This window comes from Lytechinus variegatus, chromosome 1 (assembly GCF_018143015.1).
Source record: "Lytechinus variegatus isolate NC3 chromosome 1, Lvar_3.0, whole genome shotgun sequence".
Lineage (NCBI taxonomy): Eukaryota > Metazoa > Echinodermata > Echinoidea > Temnopleuroida > Toxopneustidae > Lytechinus > Lytechinus variegatus.
In genome coordinates this window covers 13,700,687-13,717,246 of record NC_054740.1, presented here as the reverse complement: position 1 = coordinate 13,717,246, position 16,560 = coordinate 13,700,687, and the positions used below count along the sequence as shown (strand labels likewise).

Here is a 16,560-nt window from a genome sequence, read left to right as displayed (position 1 = left end):
CGTATCAAAGTTTAGGTAAGAAAAAATAAACTAAGGCCTTCATTTTTGTGTACACATGTCGTTTAAGTGTGGCTACACCGATAATTTAAATTCTACGCACTTTATCCACGTACAAAGTACACAGTTACATTACATTTCACTCAGCACTACTTATCTAAGTTAAGATAGCTGTGATTAAAGAAAAACAATGGATTTGATCATCTTCGTAAATAATTACCCCGAATGAATAATAGATGCGTAATGTAAAACATTATTTTGTAATGTTTTTTGTCTTCTCCATTTAATGTCACTGTATGAAACACTATAGAAATTCTTTGTTATTCCTATTCGTCTGTAGTAATTCTTAGAAAAGTTTGTGATAATGATAACAATTCATAAAAAGCAGCAAAAAATATTATTAATAAAAGCAATCTATTAGGCCTATATATATGAAGTGTTCTAGCCATAATGATGCATGTCTCCTTAAAGCAGGTTTCTTAGGAAATTTATCAACGTCATCATACATCTTCAGTAATGACCGGATGTTAATGTCCACTGAATGTACACAATTATTGAAGATCTCTTTCAATTAGCTTTATCAACTGTTTTTGTAACCTATCGAAGGGATGGCGATCCACACCAACGGTGAAGTATGAGGAAAGGGCTCTTGTCCCGACTCGTGATTTAACCCCATGTCAGAACGTAATTTTGTTAATCAAATTTCCTGCAATCACCGCTATCATTTTTTCGTTTGTACAGAGACGGGAGGGTGCTTGACCAGAGCTGCGGCTACCAACGGCTTGAGTGGACATTGGTGATGACTGGATAAAGTGTGGTCTTTGAAGGTAAATATTGTATCGAGCAAGAAGATATTTAGGGGGAAACCACACAGTGATGATGACGTAATTGACTTCCCCTCTGATTCCAGTGAGAGCGATGATCTCAAGTGGACACCTCGAGGTAGACAACTTCAAGTGGCTAAATTAGGAAGATTTCGGTGGCTGTATTCTAGTTGAAGTTGACCGAACGAACAGTCACATGGGTGACCACTTTATCACACAATCTGAATCTCAAGACATAGCGAGCATGAAAGACGATATGGGGATCGATTTCAAGGACACATCCTCACTTTCTATGGGTGCAAGCTTTTCAGACTTGAACTCTTCGGTCTGGGACAACTTGGACTATCCGTCGTCCTCTGGAGGCGAACGCTGTTACGCGACGGACTATGACGTCTCTGAAGGCGTCAAAGTATTTTTCACAGTGTCTTTCGTCTTGACCATTGCCGTATGTGGTGTTGGCAACTCCTTGTTATGTTTCCTCATCATCAGACACAAGAGGCTTCGGAGCGTCACCAATCTTTTGATTGCCAACCTTGCCGGTTCGGACGCGTTGGTGGCGCTCTTCAGCGCGCCCTTGTCACTGCATGTGTATCTTCAGCAGAACTGGACGTTGCCTTTCACCTTATGTCCTATTGTCGGGACGGTCAAGAATGTTTCGCTTTATGTGTCTGTCAACACACTCCTGGTCATTGCCATAGACAGGTAAGATTCACAAACATCAATCATTCTACAGACTTTGATCTAAATTAACGTTTGAAAGTAAGTTGTCCTAAAAAGTGGCAATGTAACGTTATTACTAATCATTTTTCCTTGATTCAACGCCATAATTATTCTGTAGCATTTTACAAAGATTTACAATTAGAGCATCTATAGCGATATGAAAAGAAAGTGCCAAATAAATTTTTGAGAGTTTGATTGTTTAGGGAAAAATCAGTGTTTTTTTATTACATAATTTCATTTTGGAAACCCCCGAGGTCTTGACTTTCGAAACGCCCTCTGTAGTTTATAATATTTAAGTTTAAGTCACATTCCGAAAGATCTCGAAAAGAACTTAATGTCGATAGTAAACAAATGGTGATAAAAGTGGGATGTTTAACCTGACACCGGTTGGTGCTTCTATAGGAACATACCCTGAGGTGTTAATGTTCTATCTTAGAAACTGAACATGACATCAAAGAGTGTAAGCATACAATAAACGACCAAGGTTGTAATGACAGTCAAATGTGTTGTACTAACTCCCACGAGTGTTTAACAATATAATTAACACCGGAGTATGTGGACTTATAACATATGTACACCAAGCAACAACACAGTTTTTGTTGTGTATATATCTTAAGTGTAAGAGTAACAAAGTGTTACGTGGCAAACGTGGTGGAATTTGAGGGGTGGGATATAGGGGTAGTTATGAGGTGAGAGAGAGGGATGGAAGGGATGAAGTGGGAGAAGTTTGAGAGAGACAGACCGACAGACATTGAAAGAGAGGGAGAGAGGAACAGAGATAGAGAGAGAGTAAGAGGGATAGAAACACGAAAGGGGCGTACAGAATAAATGAGTTCATATCTTTGTTAGACAGTCGATGGTTTACGACGGCAGTCGGTCATCATTCAGATTTTGTTTTGAATGTTATTCAGGGATGAAAGAGATAGAGAGGAGGAAGATCTAGAGAGAGACAGACGGACAGAGATAGGAAAAAGAAAGGGAGACAGACAGAGGGGTGGGGGTACTGAGTAACGTGATGATTTCATATCTATGTTAGACAGTGGATGGTTTATGAGGGCAGTCAGGGGATCATTCATATTTTGCTTTGTTAGAAATGGAAGAGTTAGAGAGGAAGAAGATTGAGAGACAGACTAAGGGAGGGAAACAGAGATAGAAAGAAACAAAAAGAGGGAGAGAGAGAGAGAGAGAGAAAGAGTGGGAGAGATCGCAAAGAAGGCATGCAGAGTCACACGATGAGTTAATATCTTTGTTAGACAGACGATGTTTTATGAGGGCAGTCAAGGGACCGTTCAGATTTTGCCTTGTATTTTGTTCAGGGTCTTATAGAAAGGTCGATGGTCTTGTATTAATATCATCCACTGGGGTAGCCATGAGGGTAAGGTTTTGATACTACGTATGCAGCATATTACGTTCAGAGACCGGTTGCACAAGAGGTTGTATTAAAAAAAAAATTGCATTTGATTTTGGAGTTGCGTTTGATTGCAACAGTAAGGAGTTTTCCTCTCAAGAACACAGTAGATGTATTGTAAATTATGCCCTCCAAATGACAAACAACAGTTGAGAGGACTTTGTCAAAATTGGTGAACCGGAACAACTGTATTGTCCTAAGTTTCGGAGCTGACGAAAAAAAAATGCAAGTATGTTTGTCCATGCAGAGTCCAGGATGAAACTGCTGTTTTGATTAACCGATTTTCGACAAAGACTTCTTGGTTGTGCTTTGTTATGAAGGGCATTTGACATCTTCTATGTTCTTGAACCGCCCGTACGTCGCGGAGCAAAAAACTTGTTTAATGCAACCTGCAGTTGTTGATTTATTGAAAGCGAGGGGATCTTAATCCAATTTTCGAATATTTATAAAGGGTCAGCTTTGAGTATCGTGTATAGGTCAGGTGTAAATACACTGGTTTCATTTTCCAGGAACAAACTTTATTCAAAGATCGCGAAATTTGATTTTTAGAATAAATGTTTGGTGTTTCAATAAAATCAAAATAGGAAAATAAAAGTTACAGTCATATCTCGTGACCAATGCCATGTTGTGCTTTGGGGAAGAGACTGACGTTCGTTTTTTTTTAAATCACAGTTTGTTTTAGGGGTAGTAATATTTTCTGCAATATCTATCTATTCCCCAGCGATTCCTGCTTTATTTGATTAAAAGAAAATAATCAGATAATTTCAGGTGCCCCAGTTAAAAGCAACCAATCGCGCCGATTTGAGAGTTACTACCTCTCTAACCCTTTTACATAATTACAGGCCGAAGAATTCATTGATTTTTTTAATCTACAACTTAAATTTTGCATTTTCTTCAACCTGCCACCGTTTCTAATCTAGATAATACCTTTTGTCTCTTTCTTTTGTTTTTTTTGGTATCATTTTTTAGAACGATGCAATTTTCTTTTTCCCCTCTCTCTCCCTCTCTCTATTTCTCTCTTTTTCTCTTTCTCGTTAGTCCTTCGGGTTTTTGCTTTCATCGATTAATTTTCTCCTCATTGATTTTATCAGTCGGTGTTCAGTCGACTCTTATATTCTTTTTTTTTTTAATTGTTCTTTTGACAAAGTAAGGATTTTTCTATAACGCTTATACTTAATGTCACATCCGCCAACGATATCCTCTCCCTTTATTATATGCAATATATATATATATATATATATATATATAATTGAATTATTACCGAGTTTATTATAAAATGTTCCTTCTTCTCATGCAATACTACACTTATCTTATTTTCACTTTTTCTTGCCGACAAATTCATGGTTCAATATTTCAGACCGAGAATAAGATCGACTTTAATCTGTGAAACCATGCTAGTTGTAAATTGAAATCCCCGATTGATTTTCAGTTTCTACCTGAAAAGGAGAACAAAATCGTATTACAACCCCGACTCCCCTCGATAACTCCACTAGCGGTCATTCCTCATTTAATAACGCCCGTGCTCACTGTTCGCCAAGTCGTTGAAATCAAATTTTTGGAGGGGTACGGTGTCGTCTGCACGATATTTTTCGGATTGTTAACTCACATGTACATTGGCTGGGAGATGCCTCGCTACTGACAGTTGTTGGTTGATTTATGACCCGTTTGTATGGATGGATGGCTGGCTTAAAGGTCCAAGTCAAATAGCATTTGGAGGCACCTATATGGAAGAGAGATTGATTTAGAAAGTATGGAAATACTTTATAAATACGTTATTAGTAGTGAGAAGACAAATATGATTTTTACTTTATTGCTGGTGATGCTTTTCCGGTGCTTCTACATACATTTTGTAAAACTTTTCTCAATTTGTCAAGTTTTATCCAGCCGCTCGTTGCAGAAAGTATCGTGATAGAACGCAAATTTTCACTGTTAACACTGTGATGTTAGAACTGACACCATTTGTGTTTTTAAGAGTACCACACCATGAAGTGTTAACTTTACACCCTTGTGATTGAACAACACCAGAGTGTAAAACACACATAGGTGTTGAAAAAAAACATCACAGATTTAACACTAGAGTGAAATAAATGATGTGGTCATCTATGTACAACAATCAACGCCAGAGTTTATGCTGGATAAAATGAAAAAAAAATGTCCAAAATGCACAGTTCTAATTGATTGACAATTAAGTTGTGATTGATTTTCAGAGTTGAGTATGATTGCAACTATTTCTGCAACAGGGCCTTCAAAAACTGCTTGCAACTTAAAAGTATCGTAGAAACCGTATTTGTATTACCGATTTCACGTGATGTCAACTTAATTAAGATCAATTGATTTTCCACTGAAACAGTTTTTAAAAAATTATTTTACATGATATTCAACAGGCGATAAAACATGGGGGTGGGGCTCTCAAGCAATAAATTACGCAACAAACAAAATTATGGACAAATTGTAAAGAAAAAAAAGCCAAAAAATTAATTAATGTAATGCCATGGAGAAACTGGTTACGAAATACACAGGAGAAAATCAATGTGTGTAATGACAAAAATCAATAAGGGGATAAAAAAGACTACTGCACAAGACATCCTTGACCCTCTCTGACGTAAGGTGGACTTAAGAAAAAAATCAAAGAAGGAAATAATAGAATCTTCCGGCACGCTATTAAATATTTGCTCTTCGTCGAGTCTTTTACATGTTGTCCCTTTTAAACGACCGCTTTTAATTCTAAAGGACACAAGAATTTGTATACCGGAGTTTCCGTCGAATAAGATATATCGATCAAACATCCTCTTTTTCGAGATAGACGTCTTTTAAATCTGATTTCTACCTCTGAAAATATTTATTTTTATTGTATTGCATTCGACCTCATATTTTTTATTTCTGGAAATTTAAGTGCTAAAATACTCCCTTGTATTTGACAACTCGTTAAATCTAGGATGAGGAAACGTTAGTCGTTTTTCTAATTTATTGAAGAAATAGTTACTGGATGTGACAAAAAAATAAAAATAAAAATATTTGTCCCCAAAATTGGGAATTTTGCAGTTTTTCTCGTATCATGGGTGAAATTTTCTATTAGTGCTGTTATATTCATTTTCCCTTGGCCTGCGTGCAAACGTATCGTTATTTGTAATAATCTCTGCTAGGTTTTTTTAAATTTCATATCTAATTATAAACTTCAACATTATTCTCTTTCAAGATTCATTATAATTATCCGGGATTTATTGTAAATTAAAGATTTGTTATGATAATTGAAAGTGAGCCACATTACATTCACGCTATAGATGGTACCACTGACGCACAGATGGGGGACTTTGGAGCCATAGACCTCCAAAGTATTCACGACCAAGAAAAAAGTGAAAAAAAGAAAGAAAAGCAAAAAAGATGGGAAAAGGTGAAATATTGTATAATTTTTTTTAATATTGTGTTAATATCCATCGCAAAATAAGATTTTAATATAAAGAAGGTAAGAAATTTTTGCTCGCTCGCTTCGCTCCCCCTATTTGCCATGTCTGATTCCCTGATTTTTTTGGCTCATTACACCACTGGATGATAACGATTTGTCCACTTTTACTCCTGATGATCTGTGAGTAGATATATTAAATAATAATAATAGTGATAACTATAATCATAAATGTATTCATTTGTATATCATTCAAATGATTTACACGTGCCATGGGCATATTGCATTTGTAAAAGGCTATAGGTTAGAGCTGAAAGTCAAGATTTATGTACGTCATAAGAGCATGTTGTGAGCGTCTGAAACATTATCCCCTTTATACTAATGTAAACTAACCGTCGTCTCAATGTACAACAATCTACAAATCAAAGTCTATGCATGGGACTACAGATTCCAGGCAGACGACAAAAAAAAACCAGGTCACACAATACCGATCAATCGATATTCGCAACCGCGAAACGGGTATCCTGCAATGTATAGGAAATGTCTTGGGATATTGCGATATGCCTTCATGGGACTGGCATCTATTATGACGTCGAAACCGCTACCTATGCACATTTTCCACCAATTTATAGAAACTTATATTTAGATGATTTAAAAGATATCGATATTTGCAAGAACCTAGTATTGCTGAACTGCGTGCCAGCGATATGCCGCCTTTTCACTTGTGCATGAAATGCTGTTGACATTATCATATAAACAGTGCTTGATGGTCACATATCTAGGACCGATATTTCATGACGAGAGCAAACACCTCGTAAAACGATGCTTTGTACAATGTAAAGTGGCGCCAGCCTGATGATAAGAAGTAAAAACACATGGAATCACATTAATACAACTCCGCGCAAAGTTTATAGGTCAAGTCCACCCCAGAAAAAAAAAGTTTATTAGAATCAATAGAGAAAAATCACACAAGCAGGATGCTGAAAATGTCATCAAAGTCGGATGTAAAATAGGAAAGCTATGGCATTTTAAAGTTTTGCTTATTTTTAACAGTACAGTTATAATATTATGCACAAGTCAGTGATATGCAAATGGGAGAGTTGATGATGTCCATCAGCCAATATTCTTTTTTTTATTGTTTGAATTATACGATTTATTTTTATTTTACAGAATTGACAATAATGAGCAACTAGACCGAACCACAAATGTTCAAACAATATTAATTCCACAAGCTCAGGGAGGAATAAATCTTTGTTTACATGACAATGAGAAATCTAAAATCAAAAGAAATTGTGAGAGGGTGATGTCATCAGAACCAATGTTTCCATACAGGATGTGCATATATTGTTTTGTGAAATTAAACAACACTTTAAACGACACTTTCTTATTTTACATCCAATTTCAATGAATTTTTCAGTGTTGAGCTTGTTGCATTTTTCATTATTTTATTAGAATAAACTTTGGTGTTGGGGTGGACTTCTCCTTTAACAAAATATGTTAATAATGAGGTTCCAATATGATGTAGTTAACTTGTGTTTAATTATGGTAAAAGGGGCAAACTTCATAGAGAGTTACAACGAATGTAACTTTACCAATATGTTAACAACCATGGTAATAAGGCTCATCAGCTTATCAAACTCAAGGTCCATGGAAATTCCTATATTATGGCCAAGTTCCAATAGTTGTTACTCTTTATGAAACAGACCCTTGAGGCCCGTAACACAAAGCCTAACAAAAAACAAACAAGGAGAATCAAGATTTGAAGTTCGGGGTTTAATCAAGCATGAGATTTGCACACTGGGCAATCTCGGTAAACTGCCGTCCGCAAAAAAATGAAGTCAAAGAAACGCTTTATCTCATTTGTTTTTTATTCAACTTTACAACTTCAAATTTTTACAGTATGCAGAAAAGAAATTTCTCTTTCAGATTAACAAATTCATTTCTTCAAAATTTTGCTTCAAATTATCAATTTTTTCCTTGCGAATATACCGAATTATTTTTTAATATTTGGCTACAGAGAACCTTCCTTGGCAAGTTATTGTAGATCTTACTTCGGGTGGCTAGTCAAATTTCTTTTTATTCCATTTCTTCTCTTTATCCTGCTATATTCCTTGAATTTCCTTCCATCCATCTGATTTCCCAATCTCAATGCCGCATCCAATGTATTCACGCTGTCTATTCATTATCAGCTTATTCTCAATTCAACATCATTTCCCTCCTGGAGCGCTTGGGGTACGTCCATACTGAATATTTTGTCTATAAAGTTATTGATATAAATTGATTGGTGCATGTTGTCGTTGAGGGCCGACCGACTCTCTGGCATACATCCGAGAGCTGGGCGAGCTTCGAGCATGGTCAGCTGTTGCTCCACCTTCTTTCACGAACTCCACATTTCCCCGCACGCGATGTACCACATGCACGCTCTTAAAATTGCATTGTTGAAAGAGTTCGCGATTGATTAAAACTTGTATTTTACCATTAAACTTGAGATTTATTCCACAAATCTTTAAATTGGCTGCTTAAACAGATTAATAACGTACAATGCTGACCCAACTTCTTGCACGCGATACAAGCTTAGTTTAAATCTATCACGAAATATACCCAGATCCTCTTAAAACAATGGGTCTTTAGCTGCATTGACTTTGCAGGATGACGGTTAGTATATAATAATAGATTCATCGGACAAAAATATAGTCATGTGGTTTGCGTAAGTTTCATATCGATTTATCAATATTACTATTTTTTTTAAACAAGTGCATACCCAGTTACCAATAATGCATATAGCATTTCCATTTATTTGAAAGCACGATAAAAGAGCATTGTAGATTCAATGCCTTGCTCACGGCATACTTATAGGTGGCGCGGCCGGGGATTGAACCCCGGGCTTTCAATGTATAGCTACGCGCCTTAGACCACTCGGCCACGGCACTTCCACCATAATACGATCATGACATTGCATGATAATCATTCTAATCAGAGTATACATTACTCCGTTACTGAATGATTATTATTTAATATAATGTGTTTATCGTTTTTCTCAAATAGAAGTTGTCTGTCGTTGAATAGAAATGGTGAACATGAAACTTGTGTCATGAATGATATCAATCAGAGAACAGGGCATAAAGCTTAATATTAGTTCTGCCTAATTGGGGAGGTATGAGTGCCTGTATTCAAAATTACATCATCACATAATGATAAAGGAACCTAATTTTATTCAAGCGATGCATAAAAAAACTGCGATTTGTATTGTAAGGATGTCAATGTATTTTTATGATCAAATGAAAGCTTTAAGTAGCAACCCGTGCGACTTTCTTAAATCGTTATGTTACAGAAAAAACAACTCTGCTTTGTTTTGATTATCAGATATTTTATTATGCACTTTATTGTGTTTTCTTTATCAATCTGTATAAGAAGAAGATTCATAAATCAATGAAATAAAATAAGATGAAAGGAAATGAATAAAGAGCAAGAATAAAAAAAAAACGAAAAGAAATCAAAGAGGAAGCACAGCGTAAGAAAAAAAACTTGTAAAGAAAATGATACAATCTAAATTCCAAACATTTAATTTGTTTGAGATCGGCTGTGAAAAGTGGCCAACCGAATATTAGAGATACATTTAAACCTTGTCGATTTGAATATCAAGCTAAAAGATTCGAGTTTGAAGGAAGATAATCTTAGGATTATTATGCTAAAAATTCGAAATTCGGCTGGCCATTATTCACAACTGATCTGGAACTATTTTAAACTCTTGAAATTTAGAGCGTAAAGTTTGTGGTGTGAATGGGGCCCAAATAGCGGGCTTTTCACGGGTTTCTTTAGGATATCATAATGGACAATGACCGAGGCGGGCATATGTCAGAAAACAAACCTCCCAGGAGAGATGGAAAATGGCGGGCATATTCTGAATAGCTTACAGAGATCTCAACGTCGGTTACCATTACACGTGCTGGCTAACACTTCGACTCAAAAAGGCATCCGCAAATAAATAGAAAAACAGCTGAACCATGAAAAAAGATGATGAACTAGTTCGAGGGGGTTTCGGGACCGTTTCAAAGAGTGTCTTGAGAGAAAGGGGATTTTTATGATTTAAATGAAATCCGGGCGGGCTTAGGCAAGTACCGAGTGCGCGTTTTGTATCGGCTTTGAAAAAGGTTAAACGGTCAGAATTTGTGCAGGCTTGATTTGAGCGGCAGAAGGAGTTAAGCAGTTTCTCAGTCCTTATAGCGTTCTATTGAGTTGTTTGACAAAGATTATTCCCTTGAAATGAAAAGCGGCAAACGAACGCTTTTGAATACCAATAGTTGCTGTCGACGGTTGCCTTAATCATTGTTGTCATAATGCGTAATTAAAATTATGCTATCATAATCATGATCAAATTCTATTTTGATAACAAACCTGCATATCCATTATCTGTTACGAAATAACTAAATCGCTATTTCTGAAGTGCTCCTAGAATCTGAAAATAATAAAAGCGTGGTAGTGACAATCACTGTTTTTACTATCGAATTGCATGACTTGGGTTCAAGTAGATTTGGATAAAACTATCTGAAGTTCCATGCCTCTTAAGGCTATAGCATGTTTCCGAATCATGATAAACTGCTGTATTTCAAACTCAATGAGGCCATAAACTTTTTGAATTCGTTTTCAGACAGATTAACAACTTGAAATAAAATTTTCAGCAGTTCAAAGGTTTTATTTTCACTTTAGAATGCCCTAGACCGAACCATAGCGGCTCGGCAAAGTTACCATTCGGCAGGTAATCTATTCGCACCGTGGCTCAACAGTGCAAACATACATGTACATCCCTCACAAATAAATAAATGGACCAAAATCGGACTGCCGAAGAGATTAAATACTTCCCCCCGTAGACGGCATGTATTTCATCTCTTTCATGTCTCGAGTGATAACCGGTGATTATTTTTACGTAGTGGGCGTTAATTGATGGGGATTCTGGAAGAATAATTTACCAGTGATAAAAATAATGCGCTTATCTGTTTTTGTGGAGTTGGGTGCGACTTTGAAAGGCCGAATCGGAGGAGGGCGGGTGGAGATGGAATGAGAGAGCTTGCTTAACCCTTTGGGTGCGACCAAGCGAGTACTTTACTTAGCAACGACGGGCTTCTATAGAAGGCGAGATTTGTTGGCTTTAACCTAAATCCTTTCCTACAAAATAAAAATGTTGGGCACTGTCTACACAGCAATTGGTTAAAACTGGGTAGTAGTAGTTTAAACTAATAATTACCGTGTTTACATTGTGATCGGCTTTTTATGCAGCGTGTAAACACGGTAACTGTGTGCTTTGGGTGAAAACTACACAGTATTGGTTGAAACTACCCAGATTTGGATACATTCTTTTAACCCATTATTGTGTGAACAGTATGCGTTGCCCAACATCTTAAGAGTGTACGTATACAGTAGCAAAAATAAACCCTTAATATTGTAAATTTATTATTGAACGAACTTTCTATTTCACCCAACGTTATTTGTCATGTTTATGCACATTTCTGCATGGACTTATCGAAAAAAAAAGCTTTTGCTGAATAGCATTTGCCTTGTTGAAATAAGTGAAATGAAATGATAACTCACATGGAATCTTTATTTTGATACCAAGCATGTAAATTCATTTCAACACTAGTTGTAATTGATGGCAAAATCATCATAGGCCTATTTCTTACTCTTTTTTATTGCAACGGGACACAGAAACTAAGTAGTTCGTATCTATTTTTTATATTACACTCGAATTGCATATTTTTGTAAAGAAAGATAGCACTTTGTGGTGCACGATTTTCTTTAACAGTGCATGTTTATTTTTCATTTCATTTACATATTAACTTTTTTACTCATTCATGAAAGGTTCTGACAGTAATTTTTTCGACAGGGTATCGACCTGTAATTGATGAGATATATGCATACATGTAATAGAGTCATAGATTATATCTTTATGATAGAAACAAATTATCAGTAATTACGAATCGTAAAGTGAATTTGCCTCCAGCTATGTTAAAACCGTAGATTCGCCGACGAAATGTGGACGGTCGCCATGTTGTGATGTCGGCGGATGAATACCAGTTGATTTTCAAACCAGGGGAACTCGTGCTGCGCTATAATCCTAACGACCTCTGCACGCCAACTCAAAAACAACTTTCCAACTATCGAAAATGACGGATTTATCTGGGGCAATTACACAAGGACAGACCGTATATGAATTAATTGTCCTTCGCAACGTCGATTTCAGATTCCACAAAGTAAATTTATAGACGGTTAAGGCCATTGCAAGCGTTTTTAATCATTCCTGTAATCCGGCATGTCTGTATGCTGCCAACTCAGTGAGTATACGATGTTGATGGCATGTCTTTCTTCATGTAGTCTCAACAGGAAGGATGAAAGAAATTAAATGATGTAAATATGATAGGGAATATCTACATGACAGATTGAATGAAACCTAATATATGTGAAAGCTTGTTATAATTATGTTGAGTCTTCAGTAGTTTCCACGATTCAAAAACAAAATCACTGTCCCACTTGGTAATTCAGTCATAATTAATTACAATCATTAAGACAATAATTAATTCCTGGGACAACTACATTTTGAAGATTTCCTTAAATTATTTTTATTATACAAAGGGAGAAAAGGAGATACAAATTTAACGAATTACTGTATTTTCTTTTGAATTAATGTAGACCTCATGAAACAGCGCCTATTTTATTCATCTCTCACAGATATCGTTTGATAATGGTTCTACAAACTCTACGTAATATATATATGGTTGTTCAACCAACTACTGTTATTTTTATGGTCCTGATACTTATTTCTATTTGATATTCTTTGAAATGATAAAGACCGAAGTAGAAATATCGTTGGATGGACTTCAAAATACCCCAGTAAGATTCGACGGTAGGAATATGACTTGGCTCTAACAGTATAATGAATGCTTCATCAACCACAGAGAAAAGAGAAGATAATAATATGACATAAAGGGATAGGAATTAGACCAAAATACTATGGTAGCGATCACAAACTAATTTTCTTTGAAAGAAAACCTTATCTAACGAAGATGTGAACCGAGTATAAGTTCAACAGTTTCCTATATTGACCTATAGATGGCGCTCGTCCACTTTGCAAAGTTATTTTCTTTTCCAAATCAATTTCGTGACACACCATGATTAATGATTATAAAGCAAGGTGAAAAAATTTCGAACTTTCAGGACAGGATACATAAAATCAATTTGCTCCTGAGCAGTTAAGAATTTGAATTAATATTTCAAAGGATTATTTTGATAAATAAAACATCCTAAGCAGTAATTATTACAAGGTTGTTTATTTATGCTTAAAATAAAAAAAAGAGACATTGAAACTGCTCAATAAAAAAGAATAGTCATAACCCTGTTAAACTGAAACAGAAGAATTTTGGTGGGGAAATTTTAGCACAAAGTATTCTACTTCTATATTCTTGTAATATTAGCATACCCTTTTGACGGTTGATGGAATTAGATATAGTAAGGAGTTGTTTAAACATAATCAGAAGAGGAAGTAGCCTGATACGAGTACACATAGACAGAAACCGTTTTATGCAAAATACTGGGAAAATATAAGGCTGCATTTTTTAATTTTAGAATAAGTAGGTAAATAGCTTTTGTTTGATTTGCAATGATTATACCTATTCTAAGTGCCTTTGATATTTACTATCTGTTATATACAAAACATACTGATTTTTTTATCACCGAGCAATGATCAAAGAAAATGAGGGTAAAATCAAGTTCATTTACAATGTGCCGCTTTAAAAACAGCTGCTGGGTAGTGATACAGAAAGTAAGAGTACTTAAGATTCTTTAGATTGCTTCCCAGCAGGGATAGAAGAGAGAGAGAGAGATAGAGAGAGAGCATTATAGGGAGAGAGGAGAGTTAAAGAGAGAGAAAGAAATTTCTGAATAGAGAGGGAGTGGAGGGAAGGAGGAAGGGGGTGGGACGGGAGGAAATAAAGGGATAGAACATGTAAAAATGGGAAGAAGAGAAGAAAAGATAATCATAGAAACAAAGAAATACATCTGTTTTGAATGGGAGAAGAGAGAGGAACGATAATAGAAAGAAATAGAAGGATAGAGGGGGAGAGAGAAAGAGAGGGAGAGATATATAAGAAGAAGAAGCATGTATTTAAAACAATACAGTGACAGACATGGATATTGAGTGGGATGGGAGCGAAAGGGGGAAGGGGGGAGAGAAATATAGAAAGGGAGAGAGGGAGGGAGGGAGGGAAGACGACATATGCTTCACGGTAAAAGCAGTTGAAGAGGATGATGATGGAATACTCCTCATGTTGCTAGGTAGAGAGTAGAGGCGAGAGATACAGGGCTGAGGGTACTTACTGGAGGATGAATTGAAGATGAAAAGGAACATCTGTGAATTAGAGATAATGATATACATATACAAATAAAAAAGGCCGATGTGGGTTATGATAATGTGTGTGGTTTTGACTGCCGTATGAGAGAGGGTGAGGGAGAGAAGGGGAGAGAGAAAAGGATGGGGGAGGGAGGGATGGGGTACGTCTGGGGAAGACAATGTAAGTAAGAAAGCGACAGGGTGAGGAGGAGAGATGGAGGGAGAGACTGCAGGAGAGAAGAGGAAGAGGGAGGGGATAGGGGCGCTATAGAACCAAAAAGGGCTCTTGGTCTTTTACATTCAATATAACATCCGGCTGTATACTTTACTTTACGAATCGTTAAGATAAATAATCACAAAAAACAATGACTGTAAGGTTTTCATCAGTCCCAGAAATCTGCCGAATTTTAATACAACATGCGCACAAAATACCTAACAAAGTTCACAGCCAATCCCAACACCGAATGCACACTGGTATAAAAACTTAAAATTGACACTGTATTATTTTCTTAAGTCATATCACTGCAGTGTCACGTCATTCTATTCATCTTTATTTTTACAGCTCATTCCGGTTTAAAGGGATCTTAAATTCTTTTGTTCCAGAAATGTCCTTAATTTGTTTCAAGTTTATTTTCACCGTATAGTTGACTTTAATCCCAGTGGAGGGGGGGGGGAGGATACCACCTCTTACGGTTTTCAAAGTATAGAGATTAATTAAGAGGGGGGGGGGCGAAGAGCGTTTCAACAAGAGGGAGTTAAGTTGTGAACTTTGTAATACCCCTACTATCAATTTGAGATGACTTCATCTTAATTTGCCCCCACCCTCCCACTCCCTGGTCCGTCTTCCTATAGGGATACACTGTCATCATTCCCTCATGCTTATTATCGATAAATCTGTCAAAATGGGATTTTCATATTGTATATTTTTATATATTTTACTTTGTTATATCCGTGAGATTTTCTTGTAAGAAGGTGCCTATTATTTTGTGCCCATAAGTAAAGGCCACTGTGGTTTTAAGTAAACTTTTGTACGTCATACAACAGAATGATTGATTGAACGATTTATTTTTGTGTTGAATTCTTAGACTTTTATCCCATCTTCTTCTCCGCTAGGGAGACATCTAAAGATGAGAGATAAAATATGAAACCGTTCTAGACAACTAGTACGGTGTCATCAGAAACAAAATATTCTAACGCTGACATTTTAATGTAAAGACGAAAATGGATAATGGAACCCTGCATCCGGGGACTTGGGATACGCACGATGACGTCAGCAATCTGGCGGGAATGTGCCTTGGCGCGATAACGATATTTTATCAATCGCCTGCTCGAGATGTTTCATATCTCTGATCCCTCACCAGCGTAAACAATGGTGACATGGTCTTTTTTCTTTGAAAGGTGAAAGATGGTTCGAAATGATCCATGAGCAATGCGATGCCGTGATAATTTTATAAAGCTAGACCAATTAAGCAATTAGAGTGCCCGCTGTTTCTTGTCGCGCCATTTAAGCAAAAACCGGCAAGAGTTCACAAAGACATACGAGTCCCTGTCGCTCATGACCAAAACAAGAAATTAATGAGGAGATATAACAAACGGGAAATGTATATGTTAGAAATAAGTCATGTCAGCTTTCATGGGATATCCTGCCATTGCATTTTGATACTTTGTTATACTTTTACCTGTTTTTATTATACTTGAAAAATAAATAGATCAATTCAATCAACCAATTAATCAATCATAAAGTAGATTTAAACAAAGGGGCAGCGAAGACAGAAATTACTGATAATTATAAGTTATTTTATTCAAAGAAATGATTTTTCTATATTTTACAAAA

At 36.3% G+C, this 16,560-nt stretch overlaps 1 protein-coding gene and 1 long non-coding RNA gene across 2 annotated transcripts in view; one reads left to right on the top strand and one right to left on the bottom strand.

The window, feature by feature from the left end:
* The window catches only part of LOC121406423 (prokineticin receptor 2-like), a 54,904-nt gene that overhangs the window by 23,781 nt on the left and 14,563 nt on the right, over window positions 1-16,560 (top strand). Inside the window, exon 2 of the mRNA XM_041597451.1 lies at window positions 739-1,523. Within this exon, the coding sequence (XP_041453385.1) occupies window positions 1,018-1,523 (506 nt within the window). The 5' untranslated portion in view covers window positions 739-1,017. The remainder of the gene's footprint in view (window positions 1-738; window positions 1,524-16,560) is intronic.
* Window positions 1-16,560, bottom strand: part of LOC121406433 — a 30,894-nt gene that overhangs the window by 4,940 nt on the left and 9,394 nt on the right. The window contains exon 3 of the long non-coding RNA XR_005968801.1: window positions 4,556-4,669. This is a non-coding gene — a long non-coding RNA (uncharacterized LOC121406433). The remainder of the gene's footprint in view (window positions 1-4,555; window positions 4,670-16,560) is intronic.